A 25,383-nucleotide genomic window follows, 5' to 3' on the forward strand; every position below is an offset into this window, starting at 1 on the left:
ACAAGTTATCAGAGAACAGTCAAGCACCGAGGAGCGAACCCTGCGAGTGAGGGAGGCTGGCGTGGTAGGCGAGCATTGTGGCCAACTGGGGAGGAGCATCGTCCTACAGATACAGCCATCCCACACATCCAGGAAGTCAGGCGAGGCTGCGGCTGAAGAGCGGCGGTTCAGGATGTACCTTTTTGAAATCAACCCTCTAGAGGTTGAAAAGGGCAAGACAGCCTTCAAATAACATGTGATTTACGACTCTCTCAACCGCTGAGCCATCTCTCCAGTCCCTGCCTCATAACTCTCTGCTTCCGAGCGTTCCTAGAGAAGAGGGCAGCCTGAGAGGCTGCTTCTGCACAGAGCCTTCATTGGGTGGGGTAGAAAAGCAAACAGACTGGTTTAAAGACATTAAACATGTGCAGGTCACACCGACAGAGAAGCGGCCCACCTTGGGTGTACGCTCAAATTGCTTAGCGTGCTGACCTGGATGTGGGACTGAGTTAATTTTTGTTCCCACAGCTGTGCTGTGTGATGTCAGGAATTCAGTCACAGCTCTACTGACAGAGAGTGTTTAGCACACTCTGAAGAGTGAGCAAAGAGCAAGCCAGCGTTTCTAGGTTGTGAATGTAAAGGTGACTTTTTTTTTTTTGTAATATGTTGACATATTCCAATCGTATGCCCAAATCATCTGAACATTACTTGAACCCACTCAGTGAGTCTGGCCACTCATTTGTCATATGATGGAATTTTCCAGCTATGAGTTCTAATAAATATGGTTCCAAGCACATCTAACGCTTTAAAAGCACAGTCACACGAGGAAGTAGAATTAATCATTTCTTAAATTTCACTTGTGACAAGTATTTTACTTTGCCTGGCTAGCATAGTTGGTAGATCACGGGGCTTTAAGTATTTTATTCTAATTACTTTGTTGAGACAGGTTTGCTTTGTAATCCAAGGGGTCTTGAACTCTTGGTCCCCCTGCCTCAGCCTTCGCTGTGCTAGGGTTACATGGACCAGCATCACACGTAGCTTTGGGGATAAGCATTTCATATCCTTTGTGAAGTTGGTATGATCTGATTCTCACAGTAGCCAAACTCTAAGTAGGAGCTCAGTCACATTTTTCTCATGATAATCTCACTGTCATGTTTTTGATTTCAAAGGATGAGCTATCAAACAGTGAGTCATTATGATGAAATTTTAATTTATCTGTCCATTTACCTGCCGAAAATTATCTTTATTAAACTTTCCTTTAAAATGCAATTTACAGAACCCCACATATAATCATCTCTGCTTCTCTTCACTGAAGCGGGGTTTATAGGTGGAGCTTCACTCTCCATGAGACCTTTACATTCGTTGCAGAGTGCTGCACGCATGTGGCGGTAAAGCATGTGACCCGGACCCCGCTACCAGGCAGACGCCAGCCTCTCATGGTTTGTGTGTTTGTTTTAATTTAGTAGAAGCGCAGAGGTGGAGAAAAAGTGTGCAGCCACTCATCCCGCGAGGTGTCTCCCAGGTGTAGCCAGATCCGCAAGCAGCCCTGGGACATACCGAGTGGCCATGGCGTCCCTCTGCGGTCCAGCAGATAGTAAGACAAGTCATTCACACTGCGGGACCTCTCCGGGCCAGTGCGGGGGAAGATGGATTTGGGCCTAGGTAATGTCGCTGATGAGAGGCCTACTGTCACAAAGGAAAAGAAGCCTCATTCCCATGCTCAATTTTTCAGAGACTCTCTGCCATTTCTTGTCCCAATACCAATGTCTCATCAGGCAACAAGTAAAATTTCTCTAAGGGACTGCCCAGTGCTCTTAGCATAGTTTGTGGTAGCTAAATGCTTTAGTTTAACAATGATGTGAGCATCCAGGTAAACCTGCTGGAACAGTCTAGAGAAGTCAAAGCAGACATTTTTATCAGGCCCTCCTATAGGAAGAACAAACAATCCACCAAACAGTATCCCCCTTGCATCCCTGCATGCTGCCAGATACAATACCTCGGAAACCTGGGGCCTGCAGGGGCTTTGTTCCAAGTTCTGGGTGGGGCATGTTATGTTGCTGTAGCTTCCTTTTTGCTTCCAGGACAGGGTTTTCAAACTGGGTTCTTCTATTTATGTGGCTGAAAGAGAAAATTTCAAATCAGGATCGCAGTGGGACAAAGTCACGTAGGAGAATGTACGCGTGGCCGTATGGAGAGCAGGAGATTGAGGGACACCTTATCCGATTACCATCAAATGTCCCACCCAGCATGCACCAGGCTTCTGAGGGGGCTGGCCTGTGCGCAATACACAATTCTGTGATAGTCGAGAACACTCGATGACCCTTATCAAATGCTGTTCTATTTACCGCATGCATGAGACAGCGAAAGGAACCAGCCGGGGCAAGCTTTTTGGCCTATTCTGTTCATGTGAGAGGCGTGTGGTGTGTACAAATAAATGATCAACCAATGAGACTGAATAGCTCCAAAAAAGTGTGTTGTCCGAGGTTTGTAGAGTCTCGGTGTCAGCAGGGTAAATGAGAGGTGAATTCACTGACAATGTAGCAGCAGCTAAGAGTAAAAACAATTCGTGCATTTGGCGTGTGCACGTGTGTGTGTGTGTGTGTGTTGTGTGTGTGTATGTAGAAGATGAGTGCAAGTGTCCATACACAAGAGAACAACTTGCAGGTGTGGGTCTTGGTTCTCTCCCTCCATTGTGTAGGTTCTGGGGATCACACACATGTTATGATATTTGCGGGTTAATGCCTTCTCCTGCTGAGCCCTCTCACTGACCCACCGGGCAGACTTTTAGCGGTGAGACCTGGATGGAAAGGCCAGGATTCGGGAGGAAAATTCTCACATAAATGACAGATTGCCTATGTAGGGTGCTTGCTGCCGACAGCCTCTTCATGCTGAGATGGCAAACTAATAGACCTGGAGGGACTGGAAGCAACGGTAGCCCAGCTAAGCCCAGGAAAATATGTGTGCTTATGGCACAGGTTGTTTAAGGAGCAGAGAGCTGGCAGCAGCCTTGCTGACTAGTGGTGGCCACACCACTCCATCTCCAGGACATAGACGTCTAAGAGGGGGCTGCCATGAACAGTGATCTCTGGTTCTTAAGTGTTCTGAAAGCATGGTGCAAGAAGGGTTCTAAGAGGGGCTGACAGCTAACTGCATGTGGTTCCCATAAATAACAGCATAGGGACACAGACGCAGGGATAATAAAAACTCAGAGAGAGACATTGGGGTTCAGCCTGAAGGCTGAAAAGCAAAGCAGACAACCACTGGCTCTTACCGCAACCTCAAGCCGAAAGTGGCGACCCTGCGTCCAGGAATCTGAGAATGAGACTGTTTCTGAGAGCTGTCTCCTCCTGTCTTATAATCTTCTCCAGGGCTGGGATTAAAGGCATGCACGGCTCAGTTTCTATGGCAAACTAGTGTGGCTACTGGGGTTAAAAAGTGTGTGTTACCACTGTCTGGTCTGTATGACCGGTGGGGCAGTTTGACTCTCTGATTCTCAGGCCAGCTTATTTACTAGAATAGAAATGAACTAGCGCTACAGTACATACAGAGGTCAGTGACTTATTTTAGACAGACCACATGCCCAGTCCAGTGAAGTTCTAGAATTTAATCATCGCGTCTATTTCTGTAGTGGGTCTCTTATCCACATGCATTCTACATGCATGAAATATGTGATTTCAAATTGGCAAGTACATATAGTTAACATGACATGCCTGTACACACACATTCTCTCTCCCTCTCTCTCTCCGTCCCCCCTCTCTGTTTCCCTCTCCCCCTCTCCCCCTCTCTCCCTGTCTCTCTATCTCCCTCTCTCTCTGTCTCTCTCCTCCCTCTCTCTCTCTCTGACACACACACACACACACACACACACACACACACACACACTCCATCTATTTTACTTCCTAAGGCTACACATCAGAGAAGAGAGGAGCTAAAATAAACTCTCAACCACTCTTGTACTATGTATCAGATGTCTGGTGAGGTGGTTGGTAAGAATGATGACCGCGTTGTGTCTATTGCTTTCCTTGTGGGAGGGGTGGCAGACACTCTGACAATTTCAGCATCACTCAGACCTGTATTCAAATCTAGCTCCTGTGTAGCTGAGTAACCTTTGGTAGCTTGTTAAACCTGAGTCTCAGTAAACCATTCTCTAAAATGGGCACAATATTGTCTACTTCAGTGGTTGAGGGAATGAAATGTAACCGCTGAGAGCACATCAGCTTTCACAGTGACATGTTCAGTGATTTCTAGCAGCTCTTGTCATGCATATCACCTTCACTACCCTGTCAATATTTTAATCTCTTCCATCACCGCCATCATAAAAGTCTTTGTGGGGAGACCTAAGAAACATGGGAATCTTGCTCCAATAGCCTCATTCTATTTTAAAGAAAAGATGTAATTTTAAGAATGCTCTTTCTTAAGAATTCTTTCTCTCTGCTCTATGGGCTTCAAAAAACTGTTGGGAAACCTTCAGGCTGGAATCACTGTGCATCAGGAAGGCTGGAGATGGAGGTTCTTTCTCCTTTCTATCCTCAGGTAACTTTGTCAGCAAAATCCTTCAAGGTTCCCTGACATGATATCGTAGCTTTATCTTTAGCTCTTTGGGTGTTCTTTGCTTTGGACACACTTGGGGTAATTCTCATAGGCAATACCCCTTTCAAAGTCATTTTTTTTCAAGTAACATTTACTGCATCCATAGCGCGATACTTGATCAAAGGATTCCTGTCACATCTTGGGACAACTTCTAAGCTTTCTTCGATCATCTGTATCTTTCTTACAGATTGGCCCTTAAATGTCCCGAAGGCTTGTGTGTCAAAACCTTGGATGGTCCTCAGCTTGGTGCTATGGGGAGACCTTCAAGAGGTAGGGAATGGGAGGTCCTGGATCAGTGGGGCATGCCCTCACAAGGAAGTGTGAAACAAAGGTTTTCCTCTCTTACTTCCTGGCCATGAGGAGAAGGGGCCTCCTCTGCCTCTCTTGCTGTGATATGCCATGTCATCACAGGCTTGGCACAATAGGGACAGCTGGTCAGAAAGAGCAGATGCTGAAACTCAAAGGAAAAAAAAACCTTTCTCTTGTAAGTCTTAGATGATTTGTTATAAAACAGTGAGCTGATTCAACGCTACCATTATCTATATAATGGGGACGTTAACATCGACTTCATGACTGCTATAAGGATGTGTTTGCAAAGAGCAGACAGCTGGGTAGAACCTAACATCTGTAAAGTGCTGTCTTGTGTTTTTGGAATAGTTGTTATGCACTACAGCTAATATTAATGATGATGCTGGCAGGGGCATTGTAAGACCCTTCCTTTGTCCCCAGCCCTTTCCGAAGCCGGTCACAGAGGCCTTCCTAGACAGCATTATGCTTTTTCTGGGGAATGTTTAGTTAAGTTCAAATGGATCCCTTTACCGTGAAGATTTGAGAGATTTCTAAAGAACAATAAGTAAACAACAATCCAGGTGAGATTATTTTAATCTAGGTGGGAGATAAACAGAGAAGACAGACATCACAGGGCCCTATTTGTTTACTGGAGTTGCGCTGTAAATCAACATTGAACTTTCAAACTGCTAACTTAACAAGAGAGAAGAAACAGCAACTCCCTTTAGAATCTTTAAGACAAACCCATGTCCGCAAGGACATGGATTATATCCTTAAGACTTCCTGTGATTAAGTTTTCTGGGCTTTTCTCTTCGAGTCTTTGGTGAGGAGGTTTCTGTGAAGCAGCATCATAGGACCCTAAACGCTAATATTTATAACAGTGAATGTCACGGTTCTACCAACCTCATTCTGGCGCTTTAATGACCGATCATCACGCTTCTGTGCTTTCCTACATTGTGAGCTCTTTTGTGAGATCCCATGTGGTATTTATTGCTGTGTCCCACACATTTAACACACCAAAAGGCATTTAACTATTTGTTGTTGTGGAATATTAGCTGAGGATGTGCTACGTTCTTTCATGCCGTGGAACATTAGTTTAATGATGCACAGACGTGTTGCATTCTTTTACGCTGCATTTGTGTAACTCTGTGAAGCTGTGTTACTCCGCCTGTCTAAAACACCTGATGGTCTAATAAAGTGCTGAGCGGCCAATAGCGAGGCAGGAGAGAGAAAGAGGCAGTGCTGCTGGGGAGACAGGATGAGCAGGAAAAGAGAGAAGGAAGAGGTGGAATGAGGAAAGGAAAGGAGAGAAGGACACCAGGGGCCAGCCGCCCAGCCACCCACACAACCAGCCAGGGAGTAAGAAGGGACAAAACATAGAATAAAGAACAAAGTAAGGTAAAATGTAGAATAGAGCAAAGTAAGATAAAAAGAGGCGAAACATAGTTAAAGAGGAACAGGACCATTGAAGTTAGGAAAACCGACTAGAATAAGCCAGGCTAAGACTGGGCATTCACAAGTAAGACTAAGTCTCTGTGTATTTGTTTGGGAGCTGGGTGATGGGCCCCAAAAGTAAAAACAAACAAACAGGTGAAAACTAACAGTTGTTAAATAACTATATGATAAGAATGTTAATGGTTTTCAAATATGTGCCAGAGACTTAAAAACCAAAAACCCCCAACCACCAAGATGTATCTTTGAAATCAACTGAAGTATTGAATCTTCCATAGCCTACCTGTTCTCTGTCCATTTTCCTAGGTCATCACACACCTAATTTTATCCTCATTAGACTCATGTTGACTTTGGTGGACATTAATTTTATCATCTTGAATTTAGTGGACAATTGAGAACTGGATCTTCGAGTCAACATGGAAGAGGGAATAATGACTTTCCAGTGGCATTTGAAATAGACACATTCAATATCTCATTATGGCTGAGGTAGTGGCAATGATTATTGTCTCAAGGCCTGCGGTAGGCAGTGCCCAGAAAAGATTTGTTGAATAAATGCTTAGATGGAGTCAGATATTATGAAAGCTGATGGATGCTCATGTTTTCCCCTTTCACTCCTCCACATATTGTGACGGTTGAACTGGATGTGAAAGGTAGCACTGGTTTATGGGATACAGTTACCTTTCATTAGAGTAAATACCCATGTGATCCTTTAGGGCTGAGAAACTTTCCAGACATGCGCTACACTGGGAGAGGCCTTGGGAGCTCCGGGAGACAGCCACTCTTCCTCCAGCCCACAAGGGCTCCTTTGGCTTCTGCATCTCTGCAAGTTTGTCCCTTTGAAGTCCTCTGGATGTACTTAGAAAAGCATGCGTTTCCTGGAATCTTAGTGTTCTCACAACTTTCTCTGGCTCCTCCTAAGAGTCCCTACTTATTTGCCATTGCTTCTTTCAACTTGAGTACCAAGATGCCACTCTACTGGTAGCAAAGACAGACACTGCATCTCTTTGTCTACACACTACTCATTTTTATGAAGAGTTTTAAGAAGACTTCCTGATGTTTTCAATGCCATTAGGTCTCGATAAAAAGAATAAGAACGACTTCGAAAATGGATAAACATTACTCAATGCTTTGAAAGTAAAGAAGAGTAATAGCCCCAGAGGGCCCTTCTGGGTCAGCTCTCCTCCAAGAAGGGAGGACAGTCGAATTAAGAGCTTTATCTTGGGGCTGGAGAGAGAGGTCACTGGTTAAGAGCACTTGCTACCTTTAGAGAGGACCTGTTAGGCTACTATCCACCCACACTGGGTGATTCAACCATTTACGACTCATGTTGATCTGACACCCTCTTCTGGACTCCTCAGGTGTCTACACATTTGGAGCGTACACACACACTCAAACACGCACACACACACACACACACATATACACACAGACATAAAGTAAATCTTCATAAACAACAACAAAAAGAGTTTTGTCTTTGCAGTCGGGCTGATGACATTCACTTCTGTCTCTGTCACTTTTGTGGTGTGTGACCTTAGGGACATCATTTATGTATTTTGTGCCTCGAACTTTTCCATATGTAAATCTGGCATCAGACTTTGGAATTGTTGTGCAATGACCAAACAGAAGCACTTCCAAAGCGCAGTTAGCAAAATCCATCAAATATTGGTTTTTAAAATCTCTTTGCTAGAGACTATGTTAGAGATTGCCGGCTGAGACAATGATCATCAAGTGTGAGCTTTGGCAGGGGATTGAAAACAGCAAAACAAAAGATTTTTGAAATAGGTCTAATACATAATAAAACCATGTCTCATAGTGTTTTAACAAGCTAAAATTTAAAAGCACAAGATTGAAGCTTAATGTTTTAAATACATTATTTCAAAATATGAGCTTTGGGTGGATGGGAAAATTAATACATGTTGCTTTTAACTATTTACCACAATAATTGAATACTGCCTTTTAAATGGTTTCTCCACAATTCTACAGCGAAGTAATAATTTCATTCCTGCAAATGTCTGTTTATTATTTCCCACCATCCCTGGGGAATATGAGTGTGTTTTGTGAATGTAATTGGGAAGCCTGAGTCATTCATATCTTCCTTTCTTCTCACCCTGTTCATAACGAGGGCTGCTTTAGGAATTTGTCACCCGCGTGGGAGGTAGAATCATTGCTAAACAGGTATCCATGTATTTGTGTTGAAAATCACCCGGAGATTGTTTTTGCTTGGTTTGGTATTGGTTTTTCAAGACAAGCGTTTTTCAGTGTAGCATTAGCTGTCCTGGAAGTCTTTCTGTGACCATGCTGGCCACAAACTCACAGAGATCCACCTGCTTCTGCCTTTGGAGTGCTGGGATCAAAGGTATGCACCACTACTGCCTGGCTTCCCATTTGTTTATATTTTGTGGGTGTTGGGCACTTATGCCACAACACACATGTAGAGATCAGAGGACGGTTTGTGGGAGGTGGTTATCTTTTTCCACGTTTGGGTTTTAAGCATCAAGCTCCTGTTGTCAGGCTTGGTAAGGTGGTCACTATTCAAGTGTTTCTGTAAGTGAGTGGCAGCGGGCGAAGTCCCGTCAACCCGGACCTGCTGAGCCTGCCGTTTTCTCATTTCTGAGAGCAAAGAGCACGGGGCCTAAGGCTTCACTGAAGAGTGTGCTGTGAAGAAGCACAGTAGTCTGCCTGCTCCCAAGAAGGTCCCTCATGCTCCCAAACTCCAAGCGCCTCTCCTGCACACACCCCACTCTCTTCACAGGGCTGTTTTGAGAGGGAAATTAGATTTAAAAAAACATGAGCATATTTAAAGATGAAGCAGAGTGCAAATGGAAGCGAATGTGATGTTTGGATTAGGATCTGGGAATCGAGTGTGAAACAAGGAGAGTCAGTTTCTTAATCCCTGTCTCAAATTGCAGTGTGACTCCCGCCAGCTTGATGGCTTACCTTTAAGTTTTAGTTTCTCTATAAAATAGAAATAATAGCATCAGTCATAAAGCATTACGGTGATGGTTAAATGAGTTTTATAAATCACCTAATGCATACCATATGCTTAATAATGGTAACTACTGAGAGGGAATGATGATACAGGCTTATAATTCCAGCATTTTGAAGACAGAAACAGGGAGTCATAAACTGAAGATCAGTACAGACTATATGTCTCAGCAATCACCATCACCACCACCATCACCATAACAACCACCACCACCACCATCATCACCATCATCATCACCACCACCACCACCATAATCATCATCATCATCATCATCACCATCACCATAACAACCACCACCACCACCATCATCATCACCACCATCACCATAATCACCACCACCACCATCATCACCATCATCATCACCACCACCACCATCATCACCACCACCGTCATCACTATCACCACCATCACCACAAGAACCAACATCACCACCACCACCATCACCACAAGAACCAACATCAACACCACCACCACCTCCACCATCATCACCACTAAGAGCTGCTAAGCCAAGAGGACCTCCTTGGAGATTACATACGAAGTCAATGTATCAAACTACGTTCCTAGCAATACTACAGAAAACAAGATGGGCGATCCCTCCTATCATCTTACCTGTTGCTCTCGGTAAAAATAAGGGAGTTTGTTAACCTCTATAACTAAGGCATTTGCATTATAATAAACTCAGTAGTTAATATATAATAAGCATTTAAAATTAATAATGGTGAGTTTAATTTTCTTCTTTTTATGGTAGTGGACAATACAAGCAGGACCTCACAGATTGGAGGCGAATGCCCTAGCACTGAGTGACAACCATGCCCTTTCTTTATATTTTGAGACAGGGTCTCACTAAGTTGTCTAGACTGGCTGTAAACTCACTTTGATGCTCAGATACAACCTCAAACTTCCCATCCTCTTGCTTCAGCCTCCTGAGTAGCTGGGGCTATGGGGTCAGACTGATGAGTTTCTTCTAGACTAAGTTTATGTAAAATCACTAAAAAACATGCTTACCCAGAAAACAGTGTTTCTGTCACCTTAGGTTACTCAGGCCCAGCCATGAAACACAGTTGTGTTTGTGACAGATCTTGAACTCACTTTCCTTAGGTTGAAAGTAAAAATGAAATTTGATGGAAAATTTCTTGGAGATTCATGCTTTTTTTTGTTATAGCAAGGGCTCAATCTGTCCTAAAATCATTTCATCTAGTTAAAGATGAAAATCTGTTAATCAGTATGGAAGAGTAGCACTTAACAATGTTGCTTTTATTCTTAAAAATGGAAAGACACCCTCTTAATATATCTGCTCTAATAGTGCATAAGGTTTTCTTCTTGAGGCTGGGGAGTTGGCTCAGCACTTAAGAGGACCAGGATCAGGCTCCCAGTACCCACATAGCTCCCACGAAAGTCTGGAATCCCAGTTCTAGGGTATCTGTCTCCTTCTTCGGGTATTCATGGGTTCTGTGTGCATGTTGTATATAGACTTACATGCAGGCAAAATATTTATACAAATAAAAATAAAACAATAAATCTTAAAAGTATTCTTCTTACCCTAAATTTTGTCTATAAATATATCTTTTATCTATCTTCCTTTTAAGTAATAATCTTAGCAGTCTTATGTCTCCGTATACTCTGTATATCAAGTCCAATTTTGCTTTTCTCCACAGTCTATTGTAACAAATCACCATTTAGGGAAGTGGTCTTTCCATAAACTATCATTTAAACACTAGCATAAAATATTGGTGATATATTTTGCCATCTAGATAAACAAAAGTAGAAGTTGAATTCAAATACTTCAAAAGTTTTTTTTTTTTTTTTTTTTTTTTTTTTTTTTTTTTTTTTTTGGTTTTTCGAGACAGGGTTTCTCTGTGGTTTTGGAGCCTGTCCTGGAACTAGCTCTGTAGACCAGGCTGGTCTCGAACTCACAGAGATCCGCCTGCCTCTGCCTCCCAAGTGCTGGGATTAAAGGCGTGCGCCACCACCGCCCGGCTACTTCAAAAGTTTTTAAGCATGCTTTGATCTGCAGCTATAATGAGAAAATAATAAGGCTTAATACAGGAAAATGGCCAAGTTTATCCATGCTAACACAAGAGGCAGAGAATCTTCCTTGAACTGCAGGAGATCATAGTAATAAACCAATCTAAACCATTCGTTTACCAGACCAGGGTCAGAGAGATCAGTGAAACTTGGTGTCGCCATGTATTCAAATGTCAGACACACAGGGCTGTAACCTAAACTGACATCATAATCCAGGACACAGAAAAGGGGTTTTGAAAAACATCCCCGAATTAATGGAGACATGAATCACATCTTTCATGTGGGCTGGCATGGTATTACGGTCTGCCTTGCTGGTGGCCATGACCTATTTTAGCTTTCATGGGGGCTGGCATGGTATTATGGTCTGCCTTGCTAGTGGCCATCACAAGTATAGAGTCTCTTAAAAATGACATCGGTTTCTGCTTCTTCAGTTTGTCCAGGTTCTCTCAGACCTCTGATAATGTTGGCATTCTTTACACTGAATGTGGTCCCTCTTCTGGAGCTTTGGAAGACCAAGAGGACCAAACACCCGGAAGCCACTTTAATTCTAGAAAGAATTCTGTTCTTTCAATATGCATGTCTCCAGCACCACACGACCTCGGGGAACTTCAGGAAAATTTTGACTCTAGGCAATTTTTACTTCATCTACTAACTACAAAACTGATTTTTAGACTGAGAAATGATTCTGAAGTCTGTCATGACAGAATGTTAGCAAGAGATAATCTGTAGCTCCTGCTTGGAATGCAGCTCTCAGTCAGTCTGGAGAGAATTTGTAAGGTGGAAGAGCTGCTTCACGAATAGAACCATGACCTACTTGTCACATTGCATTGGCAAGAGGCAAAGAAAGTGATCCCAAGAAAGATGCTGGCATCACGCTCTGAGTTACCTCAGCAGCCAGCTCTCTTGAGGTGGGTCCCTCCTCATGCAGGAGGGACAGCAAGACCTTTTAGGTCCATAGGTCCTCTCTGTGCAGAAATGCCACTTTCCACACAGTTCATATCCAGCTAGGAAAGTTGTCTGCAACTCACTTAAGCAACAACCCCCCACCCTGCATCTCCACAGTTCTCTCTGTCTTTCTTCACAATAGAGTAGGAGGGAGCATACTGAGCACAGCAGAGTATATCTGACCCCTGTCTCTGGTCCGATGAGGATCGGGGTCGGTGTACCTCATACAGCTGCCACTGCAGGAGTTTTCCCTGCTTGCTGGCTACTACCCAGAGTCACTGTACCACTATTACAATATTTGCTTGTGTTCACTTTCTGCAAAAGGACCTAAATGAAGGCTTCATTTAATTTAATAAAAAATGCTTAAACTCAAGCAAACAGCAATGTGGCTATGCATACTCTTCGTTGACAAGTAGCGTGTGGTGCTCAACCTCAAATGATGCAACTTGACACAACTCCTGAACTCAAGGCTCAGGAAAAACCACGGAAGAAGGTGCAGAAAAGTCCTAAGAACCCAACCAGGATACTTGCTGAGATAGTCCTCTATCTATTCCGTGTCTGTGAAAGGAGAGCCCCAACCATGGAATCTCAACTGTTGTAATATGAGCGGCGGGGCTGCATCCCCGGCACCCGGCCGCCCACATGGCTTATGCCCCAAAATAATTACATGGAAACTGTATTCTTTTGAAAACTGCCTAGCCCATTAGTTCCAGCCTCTTATTGTCTAGCTCTTACATATTGATCTAACCCATTTTTGATATTTTGTGTAGCCCCACGAGGTGGCTTACCAGGGAGATTTTAGCCTGTGTCTGTATGGAGTGGGAGAATCATGGCGACTCCTGACTCAGCTTTTTTTTCCCAGCATCTTGTTTTGTCTACTCTGCCTACCTAATTTTCTGTCCTATTAAAGGGCTAAGGCAGTTTCTTTATTTAACCAATAAAATTAACTCCTCTATCATCTCAACAGTATGGCTGCATAAGAAAGACCTGAATAATGACACCACCGACTGACACGCCAGCATGAACAGGGAAAATTTGCCAAGGCCCCATTCCTGGATGAGGATCTACAGTTGTTCATGGCTGCTCAAAGGGAAAACTGGTTTTCTCCGGAGAACTCCCTGACAGGTCCTGTCCCAGGTAGTCAGCTTTAAATGCATGTACAGATGAGTAACACTGAATAGATAGTTATGTATTACTACACTATGCATTAACACAATAAAAGTCGATATCCCATATCACTACATATACATACGTACATATATGCAAAAATAATAATTAAAAAAAGAGGGAGGGAAAGGCCATAAGAGGAGTTGGAGGAGAAGGGTTGGTATGGAAATGATGTAAATAGCTATGTTTGAAATCCCCCCCCAAAAAAAACCCTTAAAATAGTCTCACAGAAAAACTGATGTAGCAATATTTCCTTTTCTTTTGCTATTGAGGTGACATCTATTAAAACTATGAAAGTTATTTGTGGAAAACTACCATTTGTGTTCCTCACTAAGCTACGGACAGCTCTCCCAGGAAGGAAGGATGAAGGAACTGGTCCACAAAACCATAAAATTCACATGGGTCAAGCAGGGAGAGCAAAAAGGAAAATCCTTAGTACCGAAGGAAAGAAAGGAGGTAGGAAGGGAAGAGAGAAAGAAGGAAGGAGAAGCACCTAATTATAGAATGGGTATGTTTTCACACGTAGATGCCGTGACTTTCTAGTATATACCCACAGAAAACATATGTAATCAATTTTCTTCTGGTAGTGCCTCTTGTCTAACTCCAAAGCTTTTTGCTCCAGGGTCATTCACTAACTACAAGAAAACACTTTGTAAAGCACAAAATTTGGACAACATCTAAAGCAGCTATTTTACTGGGGCCCGTCTTTTTCTACGTGGCTTAGCTCAGTCTTACTGGCTATCTGCATTTGGAGACCTCAGAGATTGGGTTCTTTATTCATAAACATGGTGATTGGCACCTGGCTAATGAAGGTGGAGGCATGCTGAACGCTAAGCTGGTGTCTACAGAGGCTGTGCCTAGTATTATCATCACTGACGCCCAGCTTCTTAAGATGACATACGTGCTAGGTAATTTTGCACTCTAATTTCCCTGTGTACGTCACTGGAAACTGCAGCCTTACCCTCTTGCAGTCTTTCCTCATCAGTATCATGTGACTTACGGAATTTCCACCAATGCTGAAGAAATGCTATTGTTATTTGTGCCTTTCCGGTCATGACAGTAAGTTACTTGTTTCTTTACAAATCAAAATTTCCCATAGAACTGTTGACTTTGTGTGTTTTATTGTCATCATGAAATTACTGGAAAATCAAGTGTTACCAAAAGGAGAACACATGCACACACACACACACACACACAATTATTCTTAGTAATATAAGCTAAACTAAAAGCATCATTTTGGACACTTATGACAAATTGTGCTACATGCTAACTCTGGAAGGAAAATGCCTAGTGTTTTAGATTTGTAAGAGCATCTGTGCATTGGTTTCTTGTTCTATGAAGTGGGATAATTACCCAGACTCCACAGGTCTCAGAGGAGGAAGAAATCAGCTTGGTCACCTACAAAGACTGAGTGCTTATGGCATGCGCGATAAACGCTTCTCCCTCCCCACTGCCCGTTCTCTATTCTTTCTCTTCATCCTTCCTCCTTTGCTACAGTCTGTCTCCCCAAGATCTCACATGCCAAGTAACTAACTGTGCAGCACATACGTGTGAGAAACAGTAACCGAGAGGTCCAGAAACTGGTCACACTATTCAGAGTACACTTGAGATGCTGAGGCCTTTTCTCAGCATCACGTCTGATCTGCATCTTCAGTTACATTAATTTATTCATTGGGGAAAACATTTATTTCTTGAATATGTATTTAAAAGCATCAAAGATATTCTTGATATTTAAGAGGTGAATAAAACTAAAACAGTACCGTCTAGTATCCAGTTAGAAACTGAAACAGTATCGTCCAGTATCCAGACAATTAGAAAGTAAAAGTTACGTCCAGTATCTGGTCAATTAGAACCTGAAACAGTAACGTCCAGTATCCAGACAATTAGAAACTGAAACAGTAACGTCCAGTATCCAGACAATTAGAAACTGAAACAGCACCGCCCAGCATTCAGACAATTAGAGAACAAGATTTTTAAGCACATTCTTTGCTTATTTCTAATTGTACATGTTTTACATGTGTACTTTAAAGAAAAGCTTTAAGCTAGGGAGATTTTTTCCCCCCTTGGAAAATCTAGAAAATGACTCAGGAGAGCAACGCTCATATCATGGGATTTTCAGATAAAATCTTCTCAAGCCACTTTCCACGTCCCTACATTATGACAAACGCTCACCAGAAAGTGGGCGCACTTCTCCCTAACATTCAGCTCTCCCTGACAATATCAGGCAGCCCTTTCGGCAACTGCACACGAACCATGTCCTAGAGCAGCAGATGTGTGTGTGTGACATCATGTGAGAAGCTTTTCAGACCTTTGCATGAAAATCATATCTGTCAATGCCCGTGATGATTTTAAATGTCGTTCTATGGCTGACTTCTCCCTCTGTGCCAGGGGAGGCAGCCTGCAGGAAAGACATCTCAGGAAACTATCTTCTGGATTAGCTGCTTAAGTAAATTGTGTAACTGCCATTAAAACCAGAATGTACCCAGCAGGCATAGTTTCACAAAAGAGGCGAGAAATCCACATTTGTACAAAAGTCACAGCTGTTCAGCGTCACGGTTTGCACTTTTTGCATTAAAATTTTCCCTCCCTTTAGGAACAGTGGCAGTTACATTTCTGGCTAGCAGCTTTAGGACTTTCTAATACACCACTAAGTGTGGCACTAGTGTGGATTTGGTGTCCATCAGGAAAACCTGGCTTTACTTCTTTTGGCTGGCATTTAGAATAGAGCTCAGTCTACAGTCTGACTTGCAGATGACATGAGACACGATGCTGAGTAGGGACCGCTGTACCGCACAGTTCTGTGTGCTGCCAACAAGCGCCCCACACTCCCTGACCTGGCCCCATGATGCCAGGGGCTTTTTCTTCTGGTTCGGGTCTTGTTTCCAGTTTCTATATTGCTTGGGAACCCTCTTCACAGTATTGGGCATGGACTTAGTGGCTCACAATGCTCAGGCAGGGCTGGGTAGGGAGCATGGCCTTCTAGCCTTGAGCATCCTGCTGTGGAATTGTTATAGATCTAGAGGGAAGCCGTCACCTTCTTGCAGGAGTCCCATCTTCCTAGGCTTGAGACTCAAAGGCTTGTACGGAATATTATGGGTTGTATGTGTGAAATTTATGAGAGGCATTACTCGCAAGAATCTGGAGTCTGGGCCCTACAGCCAAACTGCCTGTGCCCACATTTTAGCCCCAGGGTCAATGGTGTGTGCTTCCTTCTTTCTTAAGGGTTTCTTCAGCTGCGAACTGGAGGCCATTTGCTTTGTCATCACTGCAGAGGGTGGTAAGTGGGGTAGCGGAACCCAGTTCACGGCACACACTGTATATTGAACAGATAGTAATTATTCTTTATGTATGTATGTATGGGATGATAATGATAATGAGGAGGAGGACTTCCTCCTGGCTCTTGGATACAATACACCCACAATATTCAAAAACCAATTTACTCAGGACAAAATTAGACCAGTGTAGTCTAGGCTTTGCAGCATCCTAGCTGTACAAACATACTTTGCTATTGATTGCTGGAATTCCTTTCTGCCTGGCCACGTTGTTTGGCAGGAACAGGTGTGTAAGTGCAGCTGGACTAAACGCCCAGCACTGGTCTCAACTTGCCATTCCTGGCCAGGGCAGAATCCACTGTGTAGCTTCTACCCTGAGCTGCTGCTGGCCTGGATGAAGAGGCACTGACTGCACAGGTGTCCGTCCTTCTAGTGTCTAGGGATGGAGGTTGCGTTTTTAACTTAAACAACTGGACAAGGCAGATGCTCTTCATTACTTTGTAACCAGTACTTATAACTGCATAAATGGATGTATGATTGGTCATAAAAAGTGGGAACGCTACAAAAAAAAATCACTCCCCACTGCTACCAATGCCATTAGCAGCATTAGTGAGCCAATATTTTCTTGGGCATAAATTTACAAAGATTTATAAAGATAACTTTTTATTAATTTATTTTTGAGAATATAATTTAATTACAACATTTCTTTCTTTCCTTTCCTTCCCCGAAACCCCCTTCTATTTCCCTCTCCACTCTCTTCAAATTTGTGACCCCTTACATCACTTATTGCTATTACAAGCTTATATGTACACTCCTAAATATAACCAGCTCGGTCTGTATACTATTCCTTGCATGTATGTTTTCAGGGCTGACCATTTGATAACCCTGCTTTTAAAAATTAATTAAATCCACAATTGTAAAAATACTTACATTAATGTTATCTCTGTAATTATGAGTGGTATATCAATGTAAGGAGTGTGTGTGTGGTGGTGTAGACTAGGCCTAGATCCTTGAACATGCTTGGCAAGCCCTCTAGCACAGGATGAAACCTCAAAATGGTTTATTTTATTATTTATATCTATACTAGAAAAGTTGATAAGTTAACTTAGACTAGAAATGGATTATGTTTCTGATGGAGGAAGGTCATTGGCTAATAAAGAAACTGCCTTGGCCCATTTGATTGGCCAGCCTTTAGGTGGGTGGAGTAAACAGAATAGAATGCTGGGAGGAAGAGGAAGTGAGCTCAGATGCAGGGCAGCTCCTCTCGGAGCCAGACGCCATGAAGCGAGCCGCCAGGTCAGACATGCTGAATCTTTCCTGGTAAGACTGGTGCTACACCGATTATTAGAGATGGGTTGATTGGGATATGAGAATTAGCCAGTAAGGGCTAGAGCTAATGGGCCAGGCAGTGTTTAAATGAATACAATTTGTGTGTTGTTATTTCGGGGCATAAGCTAGCCAGGCGACCAGGAGCTGGGGCGGCAGGAACACAGCCCGCAGCTCCCACTACACGTTTCTGCATAAAATACCACAAGAAGGTACATGACATCCCATCCCACAGCAATCTCAGAATATGCACCAGAAGTGCCACCCGGCCTCTGTTTGTATTTCTGTCTGATAAGTTCCATGAGCAGGACTGTTTTCAGAGCCAAAATGCACCCGTGCCACGGGCAGTGTACTGGAGATGATACACAGCTGAAAAACATCATGTAAATAGATATACTCTAATAAAAATACATGACAAATTCTCTGTTTTGATGGAAGACATTTCTTCAGGCAGCACACACACATACATACACACTTAACTTTTTCTTTCATACATATATATCATATGATAAGATGTACATATATACAATAACCTGAGATATTAAAATATGTTGATTAATTTTTAAGAAAATATTTGATTATTTTCTACTTAATGTTACCTGCGTATTTAGACTAGCTGCTTTGTCTCAATTTTCTGCTTGGCCAGACATATCCAGTGACTAGTGTTGGTACACTCTCTGGAGTTGGGTAATAACAAGGATATGGGAAATAGCACAGCTCCATCTACCCGAGGGAAGTTCAGCTGCTTTGACTCTCTAGCTGACCTGAAATCACTTGAAACCTAGAGTTACCAGACTCATTTTTCTGGCAGTGGACAAATATGATTGAACTCTGGATATGTTCTTAACCATGGCCATGATAAAGAGAAAATGAAGCAGAGAAATAGAAGAACATAACTTAATTAAAAACCAGTAAGAAACAATTCAGAGTAAAAACTTAACAGAGTTTCTTTTTAGGGTTGTAGACCTATGCAAGTCAATGACTGACTTCTAGAGTCATCTACCCTCTGACCTTCCCAAGAGGATCAGCAATGGCTGACTTCTAGTCTACCCTCTGCGGCCTTCCCATGAGGATCAGGTAGGTAGAAACAGCTTTCTGATGTGTGGGTGCTTATCATAGTCTTAATAAATGATCAGGGCAAGGAGAGGGGCTTAAGTTAAATGCTGTCTGCACACTGGAGATTAGCTTTAAAGCTCATGAAGTTAGATGTGAATAAACAGTGAGAAGAGTTAGAAGAAGGCAGGGATCGGCAGACTAGGACTTGCACGCTGGACCTGGCCTGCGCTCTTGCCTTTGCAGATAACACGTTGTGGCAGAGCTCCTTACACACGAAAATGAGCGAATATTTGTTACCTGGCTCGTTATGAAGTTTGCCAATGCTGGGACTAAGGGGAGGATTGTTGTTCATTGATGTCACAGGGCAATGTATTACACAGAGATGGCGTGTCACGCATCTCAGGCCTGTGTCACTATATGGAAACACGCTTGACTTCAGATGCTACATGCTGAGGCATGCTGGGGCCCGATTAGTGAATTAAGACAATTTAGTTTTTCTATATAAAGTTGGTTATTGCTCTCTCAAGGTCTGTGAAGAATTTTGATGGCGGATTGCATTGAATCTATAGATCGCTTTGATTCTACTGCATGTACTGGCTTTTTGGGAGCCTAGCCTGTTTGGATGCACACCTTCCTAGACACGGATGGAGGGGGGAGGGCCTTGGACTTCCCACAGGGCAGGGAACCCTGACTTCTCTTAGGACTGGAGAGGGAGGGGGAGGGGGGGTTGGGGGGTACTGGGAGGGAAATGGGAGGAGGGGAGGAGGTGGAAATTTTTAATTAAAAAAAAGACAATTTAGGAGGGGTGAGTATAGAAATCAGTGGTAGAGTATTTTCCTAGATATGAAAATCCATAGGTTTGATCCTGAATGTGGCAAAGAAACACAAACAAGCATTCAAGCTAGGACTTAGTCTGCTCAGTATACTATCAAATTTATTAGGGATAAAATTTTATTACTATCAAAACAAGTATTTTTCTCGATTATTAGTTTAATAGGACTCAGAGTTCATGCAAGTTTTTACAAATGATTTTTCCCTCTCTCTTCCAGCCTATCTCTCTTCTTTGCAATCAGGCAAAGAAGATAACTATGCATTTACCTTACCTTTTATATCGGTTGAGTGTCCACACACTAGAGGGTAAACACTATATTAAAAGACTGTTTGTAATAAATGAGCTGAATTCACCTCGGCCAGGAGTATGTAATGATGAACTGTGGGGCCGAACTCGGGGCTTCTCCAGAGGAGCATGGGTGGGGTCAAAGTCATTGAGACAAGTGCTCATGCAGGATGAGCTCAGGGCAGTGGGGTTCACAGGGCTCCCTTATCTGATTATCTGCAGCACCAAGAAGGGCTTGACAGCTAACCAAAGCCAGTAACTGCTTGGATGCTATCACAGAACAGTTTAGTAAGAAGCCATTAATCTACGACCCTTGGTATGCTCATTATTACTGTGCATGGCTTATGATGAGAGGAAAAAGAATTCAGTCTTGATAAACACTGTGAAAGTCATTGGCTTTGCGAACACTGGATTTCTAAGATAGTATTGCATATAGGATTGACAGTTCTCCCCGGTAACATTACAAATACCATATGACGAATAAGAGTTAGCCATTCTCTATCAGAAGAGAATGTAATTGGTTAATCATTGGTAGAGTCTCTAGTCTGAGTTAAACAATATGTAGATGGAGATTGTTCGTGCTAGGACTAGAATGAGATGCAACACCAACATGGAACATAAAAGTCCAGTGTACTGGAAGAACACTGCAGATATACTGTGGGGTTCTAATGAGAAAGCACCCAGACCTTTTCTTTTCCTTCAATGGGAAGGCATGCCGGATTCAGGTAGCTGAATCTGAAATCTCTTTGTACAAGCAGGCAGCTCCCAACATTCTGATTTCCAAATGAAAGGCATTCACTTAAGTGTCTTTAATTATCGCTCATTCAGAGGACAGTGTGGAACACACTTCCTGAATTGATGTTTCAGAACCATAAGTCAAGGAAAAGGAATGGCCCATCAGCCAGCTGCAGAATCAGGAAGTTGCTAGCCATGCCCCCAGAGTCTTTGCAGACAGTTCAGATGAAAAGGGAAGGGACTGTTAGCCACGCATGCTCAATAAATAAAATGCTAACACAATCTCACGACACATTAGTACAGGTTAATATCACGCTTAGAGACTTACTCAACATAGTAAGTGCCATATATGGGATCATCGATTTTTTCCCAGCCATATGGAAGCTCTGAAAAATAAAAAGTTATTTCTTTCAGTAAGTAAAGAATAGATATCACAATTTTCTAATAAAAAGTAATATAATTTAATTGTTCATAGATTAGAAATATGGTCTTCCAAGCAGAATAAAATGAATAAAACCAATAGGGGTGGACCCAGATTTCAGACACACTGTGGGCGCTGTAAATAGCACCGACTGGAAAACTGGCAGTTAAACCCGAATCTCTTTTCCCTACAGATTTTCCGCTGCGTTGGGCTGTTTGCTCCTGCCTGGGATGAGGCTCGCGCCTCAGCGCCTCATCCTGTTCCCACCGTCCAGCTTGGTACAGAAGGCGAACCGCTTTCCTCAGAGTGGATACCGTTCTCTTATTTGTGTTGTGAAAGGAGCATTTTGGAATAAATACCATATTTTCAGAATACATTCCTGAGGATAGCAAATTCTGGTGACTGAAACAAAGATGTTGCACATTCGCAATTCATTGGGGTAGCAGCGGGCTGGGCCGCGCCATTCCCACCACGCGGGTCGGAATTTCTCGACTGAAGTAGTAGCGGGCCGTGCCATTCCTACCACAGGGGTCAGAATTTGGATACTGCCAGGATTCTTACTGGATACAATTTTTTTTAATTTATTTACTTAAAAAAAAGTCTAAAATTTCCAATGTACTTTTCTTGAGAATATTTCTAATTCTCTAAGCTTAATTTTAGTACATGCACATTGAGAATATGAATAGCTTTATAATCCTTGTTACTGTCAAAAACATGCTGTTTAAAACAAAGGCTTTACTGTCTAACTCTGCTTGCCACATTCCCTGAGGCTTCGTAAGAAAGTCTGACAAAGAACATTCATTTTCCTTGCTAAACACTAATTCTATATATGTAATTTGAGAGCCAATTTATGCATCTGCATGCCTATGTAGTACATTAAGAGACATTTAACAGTGTTATTGTAGTAACATATATTGTGATGAACCAAGCAAAGTTACTGAAAAAAAATAGAATTATGGGTAATCGTGCCACACAGAAATAACCACTGTGAATATTTTGTATTTTGTTGAGCATATTTCAAATTGTTCTATGCTTATGGGCTAATTTTTAATTAAAGCATTATTATTATATAGATTGATATATTATTTGACAAAGTATTAATGGTATGAACATTATTGCGGGATTTAAATATCACAGAATAGCGGTTTGAGGCCATCTACTATTGACCGTGGTGAACTTCCTATAATATGTACCATCTGGGCATGACACACTACCAACCAAACCCTTTATTGCTTTTCTATTGAATATATTAGCAATGATAAATTCTCAGAGGTAGAATGTTGGATTAGAGGATTTGTGATCTTTTGTGTTTATTTCATTCTTTGAAATTAAAATATAATTTTGTCATTTCTGTTATCCCCTCTCCCCTCCCATCCCTCTCACATACACTCACCTTCTCTCTCCCAGTCCTTGCCCCTGGCCCCTGTTTTCACACTGCTGTTACATAGATAACAAATGCTTAGTCCATTTAATGTGACCTGTGCACCTCCCGTACCCGAGGCTCAGAGAATATTGTGGAAAACGGGGCAGAAAAATCGCAAGAGACAGAGGAGTAAAAAGTCTGCGCTGTAACATTGCGTCTCCTAGAAATATCGGGGGATCCACACTCATGAAGTCGCAATAACATGACTGCCTAAACAAGATGTGGACGAGAATGACACCAAAAGACATGCCAGCATGGGAGGGGGACTCTCATGGTCACCAACCCTAGACGACAAGCTACAGGAACGCAAGGAATCCTGAGAGCAGGAGAAATGGTCCTCCCCAGGGACACTCAAGCTGGTTATCCTAAGCCAACTGTGTGCTGCTAGCTTGCCATCTCACCATTTACAGGAGTGCAAATTCATAGTCTCAGTGGGAACATATGAATGATGATTGTACCATTAAATTGATTATGGTATCATGATTTCTCACTCCCAACTCTTAGGGATCTGTAGATTTAGGAACTCAAACTTTGTGTGGGTTTAGAAGGCTGACCGGATGCAATTACTCTCCCGTTTTATGTCATTTCAAGTAGAGTTTCAGGTCAGTGCGTGAAGAGTCTACAGCCCAGTGTGATCCTCACGGAAGGGAAGATAGAGGATTCACAATGCAGAGGTTTTCATCAGGTACCCAAAGCTAATGGAGACTATTAAAAATTCTTCCCTTGATGATACCTACCCAGTGTCTTTAGAAACAACTAAAGCAGAAGAATAGATGTAGGGCAGAATGGTATCGTGGGCATTTGCTACTTATGAGGCTTGATGCACGAACCCACATTTCTGACACGTTTAATACCTTGACAGGTATATAAGAGCATGGAGAAGCAGTTCATAATGAAACTTCTAAGCAACCTTTCATCTCATAGACCATCCCCTCTCACTTATTTCTTCTCTCTGGCTCTTTTGCGGGTGAGTCACTCGTTCTAACTGGAGCCTGAGCTAAAGGCTGTCGGTTATCTCTGCCAGATTTACAATGGAAAAGGTTTCACTTGCCACCTTGATTTCTCAGAATTTAGGAAAAATCCATTTTGCTCTTCTTGAGATGCTGATTTGTTTACTTGCTTCATATTTCCAAAGAAGATTATTTAAGAATTCATGATAAAACAAACTTTCGTTATAAACATATATACATTAAAATTATCTATTCATGACTTGGGTCCATACTTCAGGATGGAATATTACAGTATAGCCAATTCCCTATTACAAAAACCCATCCCTGGCTTTATTTTAAATACTCTCAGAGTTGACAGATAAATAACAGCATATACATAACAATAACAAACATATTCATTGCTTCACTTGTGAAGGTAGTAGACAGGTATATTTCACCACCAATGTTTAAAAAGATAAGCATATGTGTATACAAATGTATGAATGCATTTGTGTATATATAGGAGTGTGTATGTGTGTGTGTATGTATATATATGATATGGAACAAGCCAGAGTGTCATGATGTTTTAATATCTGTACATTTTGTACAATATTTCAGATAAGCATATCTACATCTCCAAATATTTGCCCCTTATTGTGGTGAAATGTTCAAAATCTTCCAGCTTTAAAAAATACTGGGTAAAGGATTACCAACTATGGTCGCTCTGCTCTGGAACAGCACAGCAGAAATCTTAAGTTTTCGAAAGGCACCGTGGTTGTCATTGACAGAGCTTTTGTTTTTGAAAGAGCAAGAATGGTCTGAGCTGGGACGCTAATGAACAATCACAACATCCACATGTAAAAAGAAGCAAAATTTAGATTACGACTAAAGAGCACACATCTAGATGGTGGAAAGTTAAGAATTACTCTTCATTGTTAAAAAAAAACAAGTTATTTAAAGTTGAATAGGCTCAAAAACTAATTATGTCCTCCTAAATTAAGCTAACAAATCAGAGAAGGAATGTCTAATATCGCACTATTTACCCAGCCAGGAAAGCATGCTCTCGGATGCTCCTGGGCCCTGAACCATTTAGAACACTGTATTCAGCAGCACCTGACAGTTCTGAGATGATTAAGGTCACACTGACAAAAGAGCACAGACTCCACAAAGCGGAAGAATAAACATTTGCGGTCAGCAAGGTTAATGCAGAATTAAGAACTGTTTTAATTGAGACTTTCTTCAGGCCACAAAATTGTGATGCAAACTTGGTGATTAGATGTTTCAACCCTGCAAAAATTTGTATGTGTGTCTAAGTTCATCTGTAGTTAGTCGTCAACTTTTTATAGTGGGAACAGAATCGGAGGATCACAAGGGCATTCATTCCTGCGTGGGGGAACAGAATCGGAGGATCACATGGGCATTCATTCCTGCGTGGGGGACCAGAATCGGAGGATCACAAGGGCATCCATTCCTGCGTGGGGGAACAGAATCGGAGGATCACAAGGGCATCCATTCCTGCGTGGGGGACCAGAATCAGAAGATTAAATGTGCATCCCTCCTGTATGAATGCTGCCAGTCACTACTTTTCTTTATTTTTCTCTAACTTAAAATTCATTTTATTACGTTTGGAGACATTTTTTCCATATCACCAATAGGTATTTCATTAATTTAT

At 42.2% G+C, this 25,383-nt stretch overlaps 1 protein-coding gene across 9 annotated transcripts in view; it reads right to left on the reverse strand.

Moving 5' to 3' along the window:
• Positions 1-25,383, reverse strand: part of Magi2 (membrane associated guanylate kinase, WW and PDZ domain containing 2) — a 1,220,672-nt gene that overhangs the window by 274,784 nt on the left and 920,505 nt on the right. For all 9 annotated transcript variants that reach the window (XM_057758561.1, XM_057758559.1, XM_057758560.1 and 6 more), the window contains 2 exons: positions 21,267-21,324; positions 1,976-2,097 (listed from right to left, as the gene is read on the reverse strand). In XM_057758561.1, coding sequence (XP_057614544.1) covers positions 1,976-2,097; positions 21,267-21,324 — 180 coding nt within the window. The remainder of the gene's footprint in view (positions 1-1,975; positions 2,098-21,266; positions 21,325-25,383) is intronic.

Source organism: Chionomys nivalis, chromosome 26 (genome assembly GCF_950005125.1).
Source record: "Chionomys nivalis chromosome 26, mChiNiv1.1, whole genome shotgun sequence".
Classification (NCBI taxonomy): domain Eukaryota; kingdom Metazoa; phylum Chordata; class Mammalia; order Rodentia; family Cricetidae; genus Chionomys; species Chionomys nivalis.